The 19,487-nt window shown below is 51.7% G+C and overlaps 1 protein-coding gene across 1 annotated transcript; it reads left to right on the top strand.

The window, feature by feature from the left end:
- The first annotated feature begins 4,387 nt into the window (after positions 1 to 4,387).
- Positions 4,388 to 18,787, top strand: SMIM20 (small integral membrane protein 20). Its single transcript, XM_029046774.2, has 3 exons — positions 4,388 to 4,566; positions 17,306 to 17,362; positions 18,093 to 18,787. Exons 1-3 carry the CDS (start codon positions 4,455 to 4,457, stop codon positions 18,128 to 18,130), a joined length of 207 nt encoding a protein of 68 aa, XP_028902607.1. The 5' UTR covers positions 4,388 to 4,454; the 3' UTR covers positions 18,131 to 18,787.
- The last annotated feature ends 700 nt before the right edge of the window (positions 18,788 to 19,487 follow it).

The raw sequence follows: 19,487 nt of genomic DNA, 5'->3' as shown, positions 1-19,487 counted from the left end.
GCATCGGACGGACACGAATTAACCAAGTGCTTAGTGCAGTGCTCTGCCCAGAGTGAGCACTCAATAAATACGATCGAATGAATGATTCAATCAATCAATCAGTAGTATTTATCGAGCGCTTACTGTGGGCAGATCATCGTCTAAGTGCTTGGGAGAGTACAATATTAAATACCTTTATTGCCGTTATTACCACCATAGGATTTCATAGCCCCATTCAGCTTTCGTTTTCATAAAAGAATCATTTCTTGATTCTATTTATTGCTATTGTTCTTGTCTGTCCGTGTCCCCCGGTTAGACTGTGAGCCCGTCAAAGGGCAGCGACTGTCTCTGTTACCGATTTGTACATTCCAAGCGCTCAGTACAGTGCTCTGCACATAGTAAGCGTTCAATAAATACTATTGAATGAATGAATGAATGAATAAAAGGTCCATGATCAACTCTGTAAAAAGAGAAAAGCCCAGTTCCATGCTCTGTTACCACGGGGCCCTCCCCCAAGCCTAGAACTCCCTCTCCCTCCATATAATAATAATAATAATGTTGGTATTTGTTAAGCGCTTACTATGTGCAGAGCACTGTTCTAAGCGCCGGGGTAGATACAGGGTCCCATATGAGACTCACAGTCTTAATCCCCATTTTCCAGATGAGGTAACTGAGGCACAGAGAAGTTAAGAGACTTGCCCACAGTCAAGTGGTAGATCTGGGATTCGAACCCATGACCTCTAACTCCCAAGTCCGGCCTCTTTCCACTGAGCCATGCTGCTTCTCATACATGAAATCACCACTCTCTCCACCTTCCAAGCATTACTAAGGTCAAATCTCCTCCACGAGGCCTTCCCGGTTTAAACCCTCCCTTTCCCGGGCTAAGCCCTCTCTTTCTCCGGCTTGCTATCCCTTTTCTGTTGCCTCCGTGCTTCAATCTGTGACCTTTGGACCCTTGATATTCCCCCCACCCCCCAACCCCAGAGCACTCATGTACATATCTTTAAATTATATATTATACATTTCTAATTTATTCATATTAATGTCTGTCTCCCCCTCTAGACTTTATCGCGATTATGTTGTCTTGTTTTGTCCGTCTCCCTCGATTAGACTGTGAGCCCGTCATTGGGCACGGATTGTCTCTCTCTGTTGCCGAATTGTCCATTCCAAGCGCTTAGTACAGTGCTCTGCACATAGTAAGCGCTCAATAAATACTACTGAATGAATGACTAGACTGTAAGTTCTTTTGGGGCAGGAAATCTGTCTGCTAATTCTGTTGCCTTGTGTTCTTGCTTAGTACGGTGCTCTGCAAATAGTAAGCGCTCAGTAAATATGATTGATCGCTCGATGGAGACCGTCCCAGGAAAGGCCAATTACATAATAATAATGTCGGTATTTGTTAAGTGCTTAGTATGTGCAGAGCACTGTTCTAAGCGCTGGGGTAGATACAGGGTAATCAGGTTGTCCCATGTGAGGCTCACAGTTAATCCCCATTTTACAGATGAGGGAACTGAGGCCCAGAGAAGTTAAGTGACTTGCCCACAGTCACACAGCTGACAAGTGGCAGAGGCGGGATTCGAACCCATGACCCCTGACTCCCAAGCCCGGGCTCTTTCACTGAGCCACGCTCCTTCTCTATTTGTTAAGCACTTACTATGTGCCAAGCACTGTTCTAAGCGCTCGGGGGGATACAAGGAGATCAGGTGGTCCCACTTGGGGCTCACCGTCTTAATCCCCATCTTCCAGATGAGGTCACTGAGGCCCAGAGAAGTGAAATGACTTGCCCAAACTCACACAGATGACAAGCGGCAGAGCCAGGATTAGAACCCACGACTTCTGACTCCCCAGCCCGGGCTCTTTCCGCTGAGCCGCGCCGCTTCTCGAAAAGGGGGTTAGGGTTGGGTGGAAGAGGGGCGGGGGCCTCGGAGGGAGAGGGGTGGGGCAAAGCAAAACAAAACAAGGCAACATCCTCAAGATTAAAATAATTACGGTATTTTTCAAGCGCTCACTTTGTGCCGGGCACTGTACTAAGCGCTGGGGTGGAAACAGGCAAAGAGGGTGGGACGCAGTCCCTGTCCCACATGGGGCTCCCAGTCTCAATCCCCATTTTACAGACGAGGGAACTGAGGGACAGAAAGTGAAGTGACTTGCCCCAGGTCACTCAGCAGGCGAGTGGCGGAGCCGGGATTAGAACCCCCGACCTTCTGACTCCCGGGCCCATGCTCTAGCCATTACGCCACACTGCTTAAAATGGGGATTCCATTTTATCCCGTATTATACCCGTGTCCCTCCTCGTGAGCTCCGTGTGAGACGAGGATGGGGTCTGAACTGATCGTCTCGTATCTTTCCCAGTGTCTGACGCGTAGTAAGGGCTTAACAGATACTATTTTTATCGTGACTGGATAGAGCCTAGGCCTAGGAGTGAGGAGGACCCGGGTTCCAATTCCACCCCCGCCACTTGTCTGTCGTGTGACCTTAGGCAAGTCACTTAACTTCTCTGGGCCTCAGTTACCCCATCTGTCAAAAATGGGGATTCAATCCTCCCTCCTATTTAGATAGGGAGCCCCAGGTGGGATGGGGACTGTATCCAACCCCATCACCTCATCATCTTGTATCTCACCCCGGCACTCAGTACAGAGTAAGCGCTCAACAAATGCCAAAACAAGAAAAAGCCTCGCCCTCTGAGACTTCCTCCGCCTCACCTCTCCCTGGCCATCCTCTGTGCCCTCCTCTCCACCCTTTACCTCTCCCCCTTGTCCTCCATCTCCCTCTCCCCCCTTGCCCTTTCTCAGAACTAGCCCGGGCCCGGCTGCCAGTGGTTTGGAAGGAAGCCGGGCCCCAAGCCGCCCAAAGAAAGAAGCACCCGTCCTTGGGAAGGTTGGGAAACTAGTGGCCCCCGAAGGAGGGGCGGAAGGGGCGGACACCGGAGGAGCGGGACGCGGCCAACTCAACCGTAAAACAAGCGGTGAAAACCAGTCTGGCCGACCACGGCCATTTTCTCCTTTTAAGGTAGAGTTGAGAATCCCGGCTCTGCCCCTTGTCAGCTGGGTGACTGTGGCGAGTCACTTCACTGGGCCTCAGTTCCCTCAAGAAGCAGCATGGCTCAGGGGCAAGAGCCCGGGCTTTGGAGTCAGAGGTCATGGCTTCGAATCCCGGCTCTGCCCTTTGTCAGCTGGGTGACTGTGGCGAGTCACTTCACTGGGCCTCAGTTCCCTCAAGAAGCAGCGTGGCTCAGGGGCAAGAGCCCGGGCTTTGGAGTCAGAGGTCATGGCTTCGAATCCCAGCTCTGCCCCTTGTCAGCTGGCTGTCTATGGGCAAGTCACTTCACTTCTCCGTGCCTCAGTGCCCTCCTCTGTCAAATGGGGATGAAGACTGTGAGCCCCACGTGGGACCACCTGATGCCCCTGTGTCTCCCCCAGCGCTTAGAACAGCGCTCTGCACATAGTAAGCGCTTAACAGATACCCACATTATTAAAATGGGGGTTAACCGTGAGCCTCACGTGGGACCACCTGATGCCCTTCTATCTCTCCCAGCGCTTAGAACGGCGCTCTGCACAGAGTAAGCGCTTAACAGATACCCACATTATTAAAATGGGGGTTAACCGTGAGCCTCACGTGGGACCACCTGATGCCCCTGTGTCTCCCCCAGCGCTTAGAACAGCGCTCGGCCCATAGTAAGCCCTTAACAAATACCAGCGTGGCTCAGTGGAAAGAGCCCGGGCTTTGGAGTCCGAGGTCATGGGTTCGAATCCCGGCTCGGCCGCTTGTCAGCTGTGTGTCTTTGGGCAAGTCACTTAACCTCTCGGTGCCTCAGTTCCCTCATCTGTAAAATGGGGATGAAGACTGTGAGCCCCACGGGGGACAAGCGGATTCCCCTGGGTCGACCCCAGGGCTTAGAACGGCGCTCGGCACACAGTAAGCGCTTAACAAATACCTACATTATTAAATTATCATTACATTATTAAATTATCATGAGAAGCAGTGTGGCTCAGTGGAAAGAGCATGGGCTTTGGAGTCAGAGGTCATGAGTTCGAATCCCAGCTCTGCCACTTGTCAGCTGTGTGACCATGGGCAAGTCACTTAACTTCTCTGTGCCTCAGTTACCTCATGTGTCAAATGGGGATGAAGACTGTGAGCCCCACGTGGGACATCCTGATTCCCCTGGGTCTACCCCAGCGCTTAGAACAGTGCTCGGCACATAGTAAGCGCTTAACAAATACCAACATTATTATTAACATTATTAAATGCCAGCTTTATCTGTCAAATGGGGATGCCAGCATCCTCATGACTCCCCGAGGCCCCGCCCCCTGGCCCCTGGAGGCCCCGCCCCCTGCCCCTGGAGGCCCCGCCCCCTGCCCCTGGAGGCCCCGCCCCCTGCCCCCTGGAGGCCCCGCCCGCGCGTGCCCCGGAAGCAGTTCCTGGGAGGGCGAAGGGGAAGGCCGGAGGGCCGGAGGGGCCGTGTCGGGGCAACCGCCATGTCCCGGCGGCAGCTACGGACGGCGCTCATCTTCGGCGGGTTTGTGAGCCTCCTGGGCGCCGTGTTTTACCCCATCTACTTCCGGCCCTTGAGCCGCCTGGAGGATTACCGTGAGTCGCCGCCGGACCCGCACACCTCACCCTCTGCCCCCACTCACCCCGCCTTTAATAGCGTGGCTATCTGTTAAGCGCTTACTCTGTGCAGAGCGCTCTTCTAAGCGCCGGGGGGGGGGATACGGGGGCTTCAGGTGGTCCCACGTGAGGCTCACGGCTCACCCCCATTTGAATAATGTGGCTATCTGTTAAGCGCCTACTCTGTGCAGAGCGCCGTTCTGAGCGCCGGGAGAGATAGAAGGGCATCAGGTGGTCCCACGTGAGGCTCACGGTTCACCCCCCCATTTGAATAATGTGGCTATCTGTTAAGCGCCTACTCTGTGCAGAGCGCCGTTCTAAGCGCTGGGGGAGATACAGGGGCATCAGGGTGTCCCCCCCTGGGGCTCACAGTTAATCCCCATTTTTCAGATGAGGTCACTGAGGCCCAGAGAAGTAAAGCGACTTGCCCACAGTCACGCAGCTGACAAGGGGCAGAGCCGGGATTCGAACCCGTGACCTCTGACTCCCAAGCCCGGGCTCTTTCCACTGAGCCGCGCCGCTTCTCTTTCCCTCTGCTCCCCCTCCCCTCCGCGCTCTGCTCGTAATAATAATGTTGGTATTTGTTAAGCCCTTACTATGTGCCGAGCACTGTTCTAAGCGCTGGGGTAGACACGGGAATCAGGTTGTCCCACGAGGGGCTCACAGTCTTAATCCCCATTTTCCAGATGAGGGAACTGAGGCAGAGAGAAGTTAAGTGACTCGCCCACAGTCACCCAACTGACAAGTGGCAGAGCTGGGATTCGAACTCATGACCTCGGACTCCAAAGCCCGGGCTCTTGCCATTGAGCCACGCTACTACTTGTGCTTCTCTGCTCATCTCTCTATATCATCCATTACCCTATTTACTGTGCCAATCACCTGCTGCACTGCCCCGCCATTCTATTCGAGCAGCGGGGCTGGGTGGAAAGTGGCCCGGTTGGGGAGTCAGAGGTCACGGGTTCGAATCCTGCCTCTGCCCCTTGTCAGCTGAGAGACTGTGGGCGAGTCACTTCGCTTCTCTGGGCCTCAGTGACCTCATCTGGAAAATGGGGATTAACTGGGAGCCTCACATGGGACGACCTGATGCCCCTGTATCTCCCCCAGCGCTTAGAACAGTGCTCTGCACAGAGTCAGTGCTTAACAAATACCAACATTATTATTCTCTGGGCCTCAGTTCTCTCATCTGTAAAATGGGGATGAAGACCATGAGCCCCACGTGGGACCACTTGATGCCCCTGTGTCTCCCCCAGCGCTTAGAACAGTGCTCTGCACATAGCGCTTAACAAATACCAACATTATTGTTATTATTCATCTCGTTGAGATGGTCTTGTTTTTTTTCTTGCTCTCTTTTGCCCTGCTGCCCGTCGTGGGGCAGGGCTGGTCTCTCTCTCTGTTGCCCGGTTAGCCGTTCCGAGCGCTTAGGACAGTGCTCTGCACCTAGTCAGCGCTCAATAAATACCATTGAATGAATGGGCCCGCGCTTCCCCGCTCCCTCCCTTAACCGTGCCGGGGGGGCGGGGATCGTACTGGGCGCCAACCGCCGGCGCCCAGCCAATCACCCCTTCATGTTTATTGAGCCCTGGCCGTGTGCGGAGCTCTGTGCTAAGCGCTTGGGAGAGGACCACCCAAGCCAACCAGGCCGGGCCCGGCCTCTTGGCCTAAAGAGGAAGGGAGAACCTAATGTTAATTTTGGCATTCGTTGAAGCGCTTACTATGTGGCAGGCACTGTACTAAGCGCTGGGGAGCGGGGGGAACACAAGCAAACCGGGTTGGACACAGCCCGTCTCTCAGAGTACAGTGCTCTGCCCGTCATAAGCGCCCAATAAATACGATTAAATGAATAGGGCTCACGGTTGTCATACCCATTTTACAGATGGAGTAACAGGCCCAGAGAAGTGAGGTGACCCGCCTAAGGTCACACAGCAGACAAGCGTCTAACAAATCCCGACATTATTATTAAGTGGCAGAGGCGGGATTAGAACCCACGACCCGACTCCCAGGCCCGTGCTGCCTCCAATACGCCGATGCCGTATCTATTATTGTTATTGCTGTACTTAATAATAATAATGATGATGGTGATGATGGTATTTGTTAGGCTCTTACTATGTGCCAAGCACTGTTCTAAGTGCCTGCTATGCGCCAAGCCCTCTTCTAAGCCCTGTAGTAAAACATGAATTAGGTCGGGCACAGTCCACCTCCAAAAAGGGGCTCCCAGTCTAAGTAAGAGGGGGAACAGAAAAATCCCCACTTTACAGATGAAGAAACCGAGGCCCCCCCCACCCCCCGAGAAGTTGTGACTTACCCAAGGTCACACCCAGCAGGCAAGTCGTGGAACCCAGATTGGGTGCTGTGTGGCTCAGTGGAAAGAGCCCGGGCTTGGGAGTCAGGTCATGGGTTCAAATTCCTGCTCAGCCACTTTCATTCATTCATTCAATCGTATTTATTGAACGCTTACTGAGTGCAGGACACTGGACTAAGCATTTGGAAGGTACAATTCGGCAACAGAGCGAGAAGGTCCCTGCCCGGTGACGGGCTCGCAGTCTAAACGGGGGAGACAGACGGCAAAGCAAAACAGAACGAAACAAAACAAGTAGTCTGGGGACAAAACAAATGCTGTGTGACTTTGGGCAAGTCGCTTAACTTCTCTGGGCCTCAGTTATCCGTGGCTCAGTGGAAAGAGCCCGGGCTTTGGAGTCCGAGGTCATGGGTTCGAATCCCGGCTCGGCCGCTTGTCAGCTGTGTGACTTTGGGCAAGTCACTTAACTTCTCGGTGCCTCAGTTACCTCATCTGTAAAATGGGGATTAAGACTGTGAGCCCCACGTGGGACGACCTGATTCCCCTGTGTCTACCCCAGCGCTTAGAACAGTGCTCGGCACATAGTGAGCGCTTAACAAATACCAACATTATTATCCCATCTGTAAAATGGGGATTAAGACTGGGACAACCTGACCGCCTTGTATCCTCCCCAGTGCTCAGAACAGTGCACGTAGTAAGCACTTAAATGCCATTATTATTATTATTAGCCCCACCTACTAGTACACGGTGCTAGTCCACCTGAACCCGGGGATCCCAGAGCCCTCCTCCCCCTGCTCAGGCGCCGTGGAGAGAGTTGCGGTGAACAGTTGATTGGACCCTGAGAGAGCCGGAATGGTGACGTGCCTACCTGCCTCGCCTTGCAGATGGCTTTGCACACTCTAAACCCATGATAGTCAACCCATCCTCAGCCCCACAGCACTTAGGCACGTATCTGTAATCTGTTCGTTCAGATTAATATCGCTCTTCCCCTCCAAACCGTGAGCTCTTTTGTTAGCAGAGAACGTGTCTACCAACTCGTGTATCGAGCTCTCCCAGGCGCTCGTTACACACAGAGCAAGCGCTCAATAAATACGGTGATGGATGGGCGTTCCCCGGAGTGTGCTCCGAACACCTTTGCAGCCCTAAAGTGATTCATGGGAAAGGGATGCGTACGATCTTACTATCGATCGATAGTATCTATTTAGCATCTACTGTGGGCGGTGTACGTTTTGCTAGACTTGTGCGTACCTTGCCTCTTCGTAATAATAATGATGATGGTATTTATCAAGTGCTTACCACGGGTCCGTGGTCACGCAACAGGCAGGTACGTGGCAGAGCTAGCACTAGAATCTAGGTCTCCTTTGCTTTTTCCGCTCTAGGCTTCAGGGACCACCATGCACGTGGTTTTGCTGTTTTCCATTAAGGGCCCCCCCCCCCCCCCCACCTGTGTCCTCGGTCAACGCTGTTGATGATCGGAGCCGAAGCACGGGCCGATTTTGAATACTCTCTTTCCAGCCTTAGTCACGAGAAGCAGCGTGGCTCAGTGGAAAGAGCCCGGGCTTGGGAGTCAGAGGTCATGGGTTCGAATGCCGGCTCTGCCGCTTGTCAGCTGTGTGACCGTGGGCAGGTCACTTAACTTCTCTGTGCCTCAGTTACCTCATCTGTAAAATGGGGACTAACTGTGAGCCTCACGTGGGACAACCTGATTACCCTGCGTCTACTCCAGCGCTTAGAACAGTGCTCTGCACAGAGTAAGCGCTTAACAGATACCAACATTATTATTTTTACATCATGCTTTGGCCAGGACTTTGTAAGGAAACTAAGGAACCTAAGTAAGGAACATTCGTCAGTCAACTGAACCTCTTTGGATACCGTGAGCCGTGGCGTCGGAAGAAATTTTCCGTGCGCGTGTATGTGGTTTCCGCTCTGACGTAGGTTTCCCTTAATGCGGGGTTTTGCGAGAATACTGGATGTATTCCGTCTGGCAGCAGCAGTGCGATGCTTAGAGGAACAGTATCGCGTTTGCCTCACTAACAGCCCGTCGTAGAACGGGAACTCTCAGAGATGGGATCAGAACAAAATAGTAATATTAGTAGGACTTATCAAAACACTTACTTTGTGGCAAGCACTCTTCCAAGCACTGGGGTAGATGCAAGCTAATCCCTGTCCTACAGCATCTTCATCCCCATTTTCCAGATGCGTTAACAGGCACAGAGGGGTTAAGTGACTTGCCCAAGGTCACACAGCAGACAGGTGGCGGAGCTGGGATTTGAACCCGGGTCCTTCCGACTCCCAGGCCCCTGCTCTATCCACTAGACACGCAGCAAAGCAAAACAGAACAAAACAAGTACTGTGTGACTTTGGGCAAGCCGCTTAACTTCTCTGGGCCTCAGTTACCCCATCTGTAAAATGGGGATTAAGACTGGGACAGCCTGACCACCTTGTATCCTCCCCAGTGCTCAGAACAGTGCTTTGCACATAGTAAGCGCTTCACAGATGCCATCGTCGTCATTTTTCCAAATGCTACTTTTCCAAATGCCTAATTTTGTCATAATATCAAATCATGGCTTGCCTACGTCTGGAATACTGTGTGCCAGACATTCAGCTGGAGAAGAAACAAAGGAGGACAACTAAGACGAGCAGGCGAATGGAACAGTTTCTTTTTTCTGCAAAGCAGAATGGGTTAGGACTCCTCAGTCTGGAAAAGGGCAGGCTGAAAGCAAACACAATTGAAGTCTACAAAGTCACGTAGGAAGACGACAGAACTAATGTGCAGTTGTTCACCCAACCTCCCCAAGGCCAGAACGTGGGAAGGCTGAAGGTGACGGGTTCAAAACGAAGGGGGGGAGGTCCTTATTGAGCTTCCACACTGGGCATTCATTTCCATCTGCGGGGGGGAAGCTGAAAGTACCCGAAGATTGGAGAGAGGGGGTGGGACAAATTTCAAGACAAGTAGCGCTTGGCAAGTTACTGAGGAAGAAGTGTGAGATGTAAAGGGGATAAATCAGTGATGTTAGACGGTGTGTCGGTGTTCATTAGGATGAATGCCGAGAGGAACCACCATCACTTCCTCCAAGCATCCTGTTGCTTCTTGAACACAGAACATTGGGCCTAGTGGATAGAACCCGGGCCTGGGAGTCAGAGGGACCCGAATCCTAATCCCGGCTCCGCCACTGTGTGACCTAGGACAGGTCACTTCTCTGCTTCAGTTTCCTCATCTGTAAAATGGGGATGAAGACTGCGCCTCACGTGGGACCGGGGACTGTGTCCAACGCAGTCACCTTGTATCTACCGCAGTGCTTATTACAGTGCCTGCTGCAGAGTAAGCGCTTAACAGATAACACAATTATGATGATGATGACGACAAGTTCATTAGATGGGTCCTTCATTTATTCGTTTTTATTGAGCACTTACCGTGTTCACAAAGTCCCTGGCTTTACCCTTAATAACCTCTCAGGAATATCTCCGGCACATGTTTATCCAATCTCTCCTTGCGTTCCACTCGCAGAGTAAGAACAAAAGCATATGTTTCAGGATATGTGGATATTTGTTTGAGTAGGAAGGAGCCTTCATCTGTCTCCGAAGAGCAGCTAACTGTTCCTTCGTCTCTGTCACGAGATTCTGTGCCGAAGTCCTGAATTTCATGTTGGCACAGGGTATTGCCATCTTGGGTGATTTGATTTTCAGAGCTGTAAAACCTTAGGGGAAAGCCCTGTTTTGTAGCGTGAGGTAACAGAAGGACAAGAGTGCAAACGCGTAACAGTTTTCTCCCCGGAGAGAGACCCTAACCGTCTCTGCGCCTTGCATCCGGACACAACCTTAGCTGCAGAGATTTTTTTCGCAGCTCTGATGTTCTCGTGCAACTTCCACCTCTCTTGGGACCAAATCTTTGTCTTAAACAGGATTTTTAAGTAAAATCTCCTCCCGGGTTGTTGCGGGGTGGGGGTGGGGGGAGGAGCTTTTGCGAGAAGACTTTTAGGGAGTTTCATGTGGTCAGTGGAAATCGCAAACGGAATGGGACCGATGTAGATCATTTTCCGGGCTCCCGATTTTTCTTTTAATCAGCCCTGCGCTGAGGCAGATGGTGAGGAATAGTTGCGGGAAAGTTTTCCGGTGTAGCATTTAATTTGGCTGCGCAGAAGAGACAGATTCTGTGTCATTCCCGTTTGTGATTTGCCATGTAGCGGCCTCTTTAATTCAACCCCAGAAATCGACTCCGCATCCCCGGAATCGTTGCCAGAGTTGGCTTATTGTGATTCCAGGGATTCGGTCGTTTCTGCTCAGAGCGGAGGATAAGGATGGATATGTCCCTGTCTGTGACTATTTGATAAATATTGATTAACTCCCTCCCCATCTCTGCCCCCTATGCATTCCCTACCAGTGGGTGGGAGAGGCAACGCCCAAGTATGTGGTAGGCATCTCTGTTTTGGCATTTGTCCCGAGTTTTCATAGTCCTAACTGCCCATTTTACCGCCCTTACCGTCTCCCACCACCTTCCTCGTCTTTTCCTCCCTTGCCCCTAGCAGCTCTTCTGAATGCGAACTCCCCGGGCCAGTGATCGTAATGCAGACCAGTTTCTGAGGGGAAGGCACTGGCTCACTGCTCCACCCAGCTCGAGAGCCCCGGGGGGTGGGGTGACCCGAGGAGAAGGAGGGAAAGCCCGCGGTTCCGTGGCTACGGTGGACGTTGGGTCCTGGGCCAGGCTGGGAGGCGCGGTTGAATTTGTGCACCTCACGTCTCGATACTTGCTCGCTCACATTTGGGTGGCAAGTGGCATCAGGCCTGCCCCAGCAGGGAAACCTAGCCAAGGCAGTGTTTTCCGTGGAACATTTCTATCTCCCTCTACTTCCCTCGTTTTAATAGATGATAAGCCAGGTCTCCCGGTGGCCCTTGATTAGCCGCGTAGTTAGCCGGTCCACGTGTTCTAGTGGTGTTCCAGAAATATCTGAAGATAGAAAACCCGTACCCTGCGTGGCGGGGTGCAGTGCCATCTGTTTGTCTTCAGTTGATATCTGTTGATGGATATATGGGAAACTAAACATAGATGACTCTCTTGCCGGGCAGGTCTCCAGGCACACAATGCATCGATTTCAAGATATGGAAGATATGCTCCAGTGTGACTGGAAAGGACATAAAAAGAACCGCACGAACGGTGGAGTATTCCTCTGCAGCTTTAGGAAGGCCACGGAGCCTGTCCGCATCATCTTCAGCATTTATTGAGCTCCTACTGTGTGCAGAGCACTTAGAAAGCATAAAAAGACGCTACCTCTAATTAGACATGAGTCTTCCGTTCCAAGTCCCCGAGGAATTAAAACTACAAATCGGGCTATTATTGCCTCTCCACAAGGAGGGAAGGTTGAGTTACATGTGAGGTGATTCATCAGTGGCATTTAGTGAACCCTCACTGTGTGTTCTGCACTCTTAAATTGTCTACTTGGCATGCCTGATGTTGGCTTTTTTAAAATCATTTCGTCATTAATAAAAGCTCCCCTGTTCATTCGTATTTATTGAGCGCTTACTGTGTGCAAAGCACAGTAGACTTCCGTAGACTGATTCTTATCTGTTCGAATTTCCGAGTCTCTTTCTCCCTTTGTCTTTCTAGCATTATAGCAAAAGTAGATTCCACAGATTTCCGTTGGGGGGGGGATTTCACATTCCCAGAAGGCAAATATGTCCTCTCTCTCAAAGCAGATAGTGTTGTGGATTTAGAAAGTGCATCATCCTTCTTGCTATTGACAATGTTTGGCTAGGTACAGCCCTCTGGTGAGGGATTCTCATGCCCAGTCGTTGTTTGAGCGAAACTGGTTCAGCAGAATAATTCAGTTACTGGGCTGAGTAAAGCCACAGATAACGGGATTTTGAATAACCATTAATGAGAGTAGGCTCTGTTTAATCCTCTAGTTCTCTCGTACCTCATTAGCGGCTGACAAGAAATTGTGAGGACCCAAGATTCTTCTCCCATTATCTCCAACTCCAAAGGGCTCCGGAAGGGCACATTCAGTCACCCCATTGCGAACACGAAAAACTGGTGTCCACCAGTGCTCACTTGGCAGCCGTAGCCGGGAGCCATTCTCATGCCTCCCACTGTCAGTCAAGCAGTAGTCTTTATTGAGAGCTTACTCGGTGAAGAGCACTGTGCTAAGTGGTTGGGAGAGTGCAGTAGAAATAAGAGATGTGATCCCTGCCCTCGATGAGAGTACAGTCTAGTGGGGGAGGCGGGCACGAAAAGCTGTCACGGACAAAAGAAAAAGGGATATGTATCTGAGTTTATGCTTCAGTAATAGGGGACGTAAAGTATGTACTTAACAATAATAATGATAATGGTATTAAGTGCTTGCCATGTGCCACGCACTCTGATAAGTGCTGGGGTAGATACAACATAGATTGGACACAGTCTGTGTCCTGTAAGAGTTCACAGTCTAAGAGGGAGGGAGAGCAGACATCTTATGTTCATTTTATGGATCAGGAAATTGAGGCATCGAGTGAGTTGCCCAAGGTCACACAGCAGGCAAGCAAGTGTTAGAGGGCAGGATTAGAATGGGCATCTCCTGACTCCCAGTGCCACGCGCTTTCCTCTAGGCCACTGCCGTAGGTATTTTGACGAGTATTTTTAGGACCTGTAAGATCTATAGAGGAAGGCGAGGTGGGGGTCATCTTGTCTTCTCTTCCCCGGTCTCTTTCGTCCTTAGTTTCCTCACTCCCCCTCAGCCCCTTGACCTTTTATTTCTGACAGCGGGGTGCTGCTTCTGGGCACAGTCTGAATGCCCAGTTGGCGGGGAAATACCCAGACGTCGTCTCTTGGCACCCCACACCCCGACTTTCGGCAGCTGGAGGAATTAGCCCGGGGCAGGAGCAAGCAGGAGTCGCGCCACGGGGCAGAGGGGCGTTGAGACTCCCCTGTAGGGAAGCACGTCAGTCCGCAGCAGCTCATTGGGTGCCAGCGGGAAGGGCCGGCTCCCTCAGCCTGGGCCGCGGCTTCCAGATATTAATAACGTGTGTCAGAGCCCTGCATAGTCACCTCATTTAATTCCTGGCTCCAGGACTCTAGAACGCAGAGGGACCCAGTGGCCAGAACTGGCGACTCTCCTGGGTTACAAGGCACCCCAAGCTGCAATTTCAGGGAAAGAGGGTGGCACGGGGACCTGACGTTGTGTCGGGAGGTGGATCGAAACCACACTTCGGGGGCTTGAGAGTATAGCCCCCGGTGGCATCCGAGCTGGATGCCAGAGCCCCCCTTTAGCATGCTTCTTCAAGTCAGAGGATTTCCCTCCAGGCTTCCCATCCCTTGTCCTTATCTTGGGTCTGTCCCAAGGCTTGGCACAGTGTTTGGCACATAGTAAGCACTTCATGAGTAACAACATCATTGTATTAGGCCAACTGAAATTTTGCAGGAGCCGTCTCATATTCAAGGTTGCTAATCTTTGCTGCTGGAAAGGTGCCTGATTCTCTGCGTGCCTTTTCTCTGCCCTTTCCCCATATTAATCTCCCCCCGAGTTCAGTTTAAATTTGGCTTGTCAAACCACATCTCATCAAGGCGAAAGTGTGCCGGATCTTGGCAAATTTCAAGTCTCTGAAGTCATGCTATGTGAGCTTTTATGGTTCACTCCTGGGCAAAAACTATTTTCACCCTCACTTATCTCTCCCTTTCTTCCTTATTATCAGGGATAGGTCCTTTGAATTCAGATCTGGAAACACACATCCCTCGGTTCCAGATGAGATCAGATATACTAAGCTGTTTCAGAATTACCCCTTTCTCTTGAGATGGTTCAAAGTGATCCCTCTCAGAGGGTCCTCTGTTCCCTGAGCGATGGGCTGTAACCCAGCGGTAGGTGTAAGAGGCCAAGCCCTGTACTAAACACTGGGTTAGATACAAGACGATCCGGTTGGGCACAGTCTCTGTCCCACATGGGGCTCACAGTCTAAGGAGGGAGAACAGGTACTAAATCCTCATTATACAGAGGACAGTGAGGCACAGAAGCTGGGTCACTTGCCCGAGGTCACACCGCGAGCAAGAGGTGGAGCCAGGATTAAAACCCAAGTCTCGTGACTCCCAGGCCCTTGCCGTTCTGCTTCTCGGGTCAGGAAGCTCCAAGCAGCTGCTAGGGCACGGTAACCAGACCCAGCTGCTCCAAGCCAGTAATGACCTTGGAGCGGGTCTTGGTTCCAGGGCCTAGGATGAAATCCACCTGGCATTTTCCAGAAACATTTCCTACTATATTTGGACCCTGAGCTAGACCACCTCATTGGTCTCTCGTGGTCCAGGTTCCTCTGATTTTGGCCTCTGAGCTCACCTAGGTCCCGGGCCCGTTGAGAGTCTCTAAGCTCCCCGGCACCGTGTCTCGAGAGCCGCGGCGGGAGTTTGGGGCGGCGCCTGTCGAGGATTGGGAGCTCTCTCTTTGGCACACGGCTCCTCACGGCCTCGAGACAGCTCCGCTCCCTTCGCCCTCGCCCCACCGCCGCTCATCTCCTGTGGCCGAAGGCACAGACACCGGCCTGCGTAGGCAGCAGCCCGCCCACCTGGATTCTCCCGGTATCCTGGTTGGGTTGGTGCGGTCCGGGGCCCGTCGGTTTCCTCTGCCAAACCAGCCTCAGCAATGTCCTTTCTGTCGAGTACGTGGCGAGGAGTCGCCTTTGCCTCCCTACAAAGGGAGAGAGATGAGGTGCTCCAGTGGGGACACTCTGAGGGAACAGGCACCCTCCCGGCCTTTAGTAGGGGGCTTGGCACATAGTAGGTGCCAAACAAGTACCAAGGTGATTATTAAAGTACAGGTGGGTGACCTTAATTAAGCGGGAGAGCCAAATGGGGGATTGTCATCTCGATCAAACAGAAGGCTTAGGTATAAAATACACTTACTGTAATTTGGGGGTAATGTCATTTGGCAAAAAGTCTCCCTTGATCCCCTGCTTATTGTTTGGCGAGGCTCTTAAGTTTTTGTTGACTCTGGATGGGCAGCGATTTAAACCGTCCAGTTAGACGTGTCAGGATGCCAGGAGCCCACAGACCCGAAATTCCCGATTTCTCTTGCCCTCGGACTTTCCGGTTAGCTGCCGGGAGACTGGCGGCGCCTCTGTATCCGAACTGCTATTACTAATTGGCCCACCACCTGCAATCAATTAGGGAAGCTTCAATTACCCAAACTGAAGCCGCCCACCCAGAGATTAATTTTCTGCTCGATTTCCTATCAGAAACAGAGCAAATTTAAGTGGCTCTTGTTCTTCTGTGAAGCGAAGTTCCACAAAAGTGACACGTTCTTGTATTTGGTCTTTCGGTTCAACAGCCTCTGCCCCTTTGTGTCGCGCCTCTGTTAGTGCTTTCTAAACTGGTCCTTTTAATTTTGTTTTAACCTTATCTCTTTCAAAAATGGTGACGACACACTGGACGGTTTATATTAGGAAGCTGCCATTTCTAAGAGGAACAGGAGTGCCGGGCCCCGGGCCGATCCGGCGGTCCATCCGGCCCTCGCTATGGCAACGGACATCCCGCACATCCATCCTAACGCTTAGGGCCGAACCGTCTGATGTCTCCAACTTCTGCCTCAGCACCTCTAACTAGTGGCCTGTTCCAGACCGTTCGTCTGGGAACGTTCCCGACCTCCTCATGAGCTGTTTTCGGGATCGGTTTGAGGAAATACACTTCACATCCAGAGCGTCTGGGAAGAAGGGTTTCCTTTTGCAAGTCTTGATGTAGCTAGACCGTAAGCTAGTTGTGGTCAGGGAATGTGTCTTCCAATTCTGTTGTATTGTGCTGTCCCAAGCACATAGCACAGCACTCTGCACACAGTGAGTGCTGAATAAATAACAGCGATGATATATATTGAAGGTCGACAGTCCAGACAAGCAGTGTGTCTGGCACATGGCACCTTCAAGCTTCAGCGGGGACTCCCTTGTCCTCAGGGGGAGGGACGTAGTTCACTAGTCCGGTTCACATCCTTTTATGATTTTGAAGACTCGGTCACGATCCCTTTCATCCCGGGTTTTTCCAAACTGAAGAGGCTTAGCCCTTCATGATGAAGCTTTTCCATCCCTCTGAATATCTCAGTTGCACTACTGCTTTTCCTTCTTGGGCTGAAGCCCTCCCTCTTCTCCCCAAAATTGCCCAATTCCACGAAAACCTGAACAGTGCCAATCTTCTAACGAGCCTCTTTGAACTCGGTGGCTTGCACACAATTTGGTCATGGTTTTAAACTTTGAGCCCCAAGTGGGACAGGGACTGTGTCTGATCTGACTGTATCGTGTCTACTCTGGTACTTAGTATGGGGTTTGGGACGTAATAAGCATCGAGTAAATACCCTCATTATTATTATTATTATTATTATTGTTATTGTTGTTTAGAATAATAATGAAAGGGTCTTTAAGGGGGTTAGTGGGACCTTTTAAACCCAATGGGTCTTTTCCTTCTAAAAAGACATCTCTGTTTTTTAGGGAAGGAACAGGCCATAAATCGGGCTGGGATTGTCCAAGCGGATGTACAGCCACCAGGTAAAATACAAACCCCTTCACTGTGCTTGTCCGTGTCTTATGGAAAAATGGCTTTTCCCATCTTTGGCATATGTGTGTTGTTCCCCTCTGTTGATTTTCGCTAGGGTGGCCATTGCAGTATTGCCCCACCAGAACTTTTGGGATCGAAAATTTGAATTCTGTGTACCGGTCTGAAATGCTTTAGGCTCGCGCCCACCCATCTGCAGCCTAAAAAAAGAGGCTAAAAAAAGAGGAACCCAACGGTAAAGCTAGTGTACGAGTAAATAGACTATACCCGTGGTTGTTCTGCTGACTTGCCCATTTCAGCCTTGTCCTCTTGAGGAAACCTTGTTTACTTGGGAGCTAATTAAATCTAGGCACCGGCCTTTCCTCATAGGTCAGAGGTTCTCTTTACAGCGGAATGAGTAGCTCCTTAAAGGTGATCCAAGTTGGCCAAGCAGGAGTAGTTTCCAGCTTTGGGGATGACTTAGGAACTAAAATATTCGTGATTTCTGGCACCTTGCCTTGCCTCACTGGGCCAGCTAGCTAGCTGTCACGGTGAGGTATGGTTTCAGAGCCTGGAATGGGCCCTCCAGGCTGGCTCGGCCATCTTCCCCCTCCCAGCTTCGGGGGGCACACCCCGGGGCCGCCCCAAAGGCCCACCGTTACACAACGGGCTCCCGCCACGGTCGTTCTTCGGGGTCTGGGTGGAATCTCTGTCGGTAACTGCTTCCCCATCATCCCTTCGTAGGACTGAAGGTGTGGTCGGACCCCTTTGGGAGGAAGTGACCAGCCGGACGGCCACTGCCTTCCTCGGGAGATGCCTTCCTGCCCTGACGCCCCACCGTTCTCTCTGCTGATTGATGGCTGGAGGAGAGGGAACCGAATAATGAGGAGAAGAAGATGAGAGCACTTTGCCTAAGAGCCATTAAATGTTGCTGTTCCTTCTGGGGTCACCCTAGGGTCGGGTTTTTTCCCCTTAGGTATCAGAGAGCACCAGAACCAGTGACACTACCAGGAAAGCTCAGAGGGTGACTTCCGTTGAGTTTCTGGAGCGAAGCCCCCTCTGGGCGGGCAGGAGGAGACGTACTTACCGTCATTTCATCCTTAAGGCAGTCAAGTGGAGACCGTAAGCCGAGCGAAGAGTCCGTGGACCCGGGTGGACTCCTGAACCGGGCTGTGCTTTTCCCTCTTTCGAGTGGGAATCGCCGAGCCGAACTGCGTTCCCGGCACGGTGGGAGGACGCCGATTAAAGCCCTTTGGGGACAGAGTACTTCGTACAGTCCGAGGGGAACCGATTACGTTGACGGCTGCTCAGTCTTTATTTTATGTGACGGTAAATCCGGAGGAGAGAAACCCGGGACCCTAGGTGGCCGCAGAGTAAATGAATGCCTCATTAATGGGATAACTATGAATGTAGATATTAAAAGCATTTGTTTACCTTGACTCTGGTACGGACAGCTTTTCTTTGATACTTCCAATTTTGACTGGGTAAACCACCCGACCCTACTAGAGTTAAGGAGCGGGACTTAGCTTGGGGTTTGGGACGACGGTGGGATTCAGGGAACATTCAGGGAAAGAGCACGGGCCTCGGAGTCAGAGGATGTGGGTTCTAATCCCGACTCCGCCACTTACCTGCCGTTTGACCTTGGGCAAGTGGATTAACTTATCTATGCCTCGGTTACCTCATCTGTAAAAAGGGGGTTAAGACTGTGAGCCCCATGTGGGACAACCTTGTATCTACCCCAGCGCTTAGAACAGTGCTTGGCACGTAGTAAGCACTTAACAAATACCATAATTATTATTATTAAAGACAGGAGAGAGTTGGTATTCCTCCAGTCCATTTCCCAGGGCTTGTGCTGAATCCCTGTGGAGCAGAAGCCCATTGGCTCCGGTGGGGAGCGGGCGGGGGTCTGCCTTCTCCAGCCATTTTTTCCAACCGGGTCCGTCCACGTGATTCAGCATCAGCCTGGAGTCCTCCCTCCCCCCTTGCAGAAGGACCCACACTTGATGACTTCGGCAGAGACCCCAGAACGGAAGCTGGCCCCAAGGGGAGGAGGCAGCCCGGCGAGTCATCCGCTGACCCACGGCCCCGGGAAGGGTACACGCTGTCCGGTGGAAGGAAGAGCCTTGGCTTTTCGAGTGG

Source organism: Ornithorhynchus anatinus, chromosome 18 (genome assembly GCF_004115215.2).
Source record: "Ornithorhynchus anatinus isolate Pmale09 chromosome 18, mOrnAna1.pri.v4, whole genome shotgun sequence".
Taxonomy (NCBI): Eukaryota; Metazoa; Chordata; class Mammalia; order Monotremata; family Ornithorhynchidae; genus Ornithorhynchus; species Ornithorhynchus anatinus.
Note: the sequence above shows the minus strand (reverse complement) of the source record. Positions and strands in the feature narration are given on the sequence as shown.

Coding starts and splice junctions, on each gene's coding strand:
- SMIM20 (XM_029046774.2), top strand. CDS start 4,455: ATGTCCCGGCGGCAGCTACGGACGGCGCTCATCTTCGGCGGGTTTGTG. Junction 4,567..17,305: donor GAGCCGCCTGGAGGATTACC/GTGAGTCGCCGC, acceptor TCTGTTTTTTAG/GGAAGGAACAGGCCATAAAT. Junction 17,363..18,092: donor AGCGGATGTACAGCCACCAG/GTAAAATACAAA, acceptor ATCCCTTCGTAG/GACTGAAGGTGTGGTCGGAC.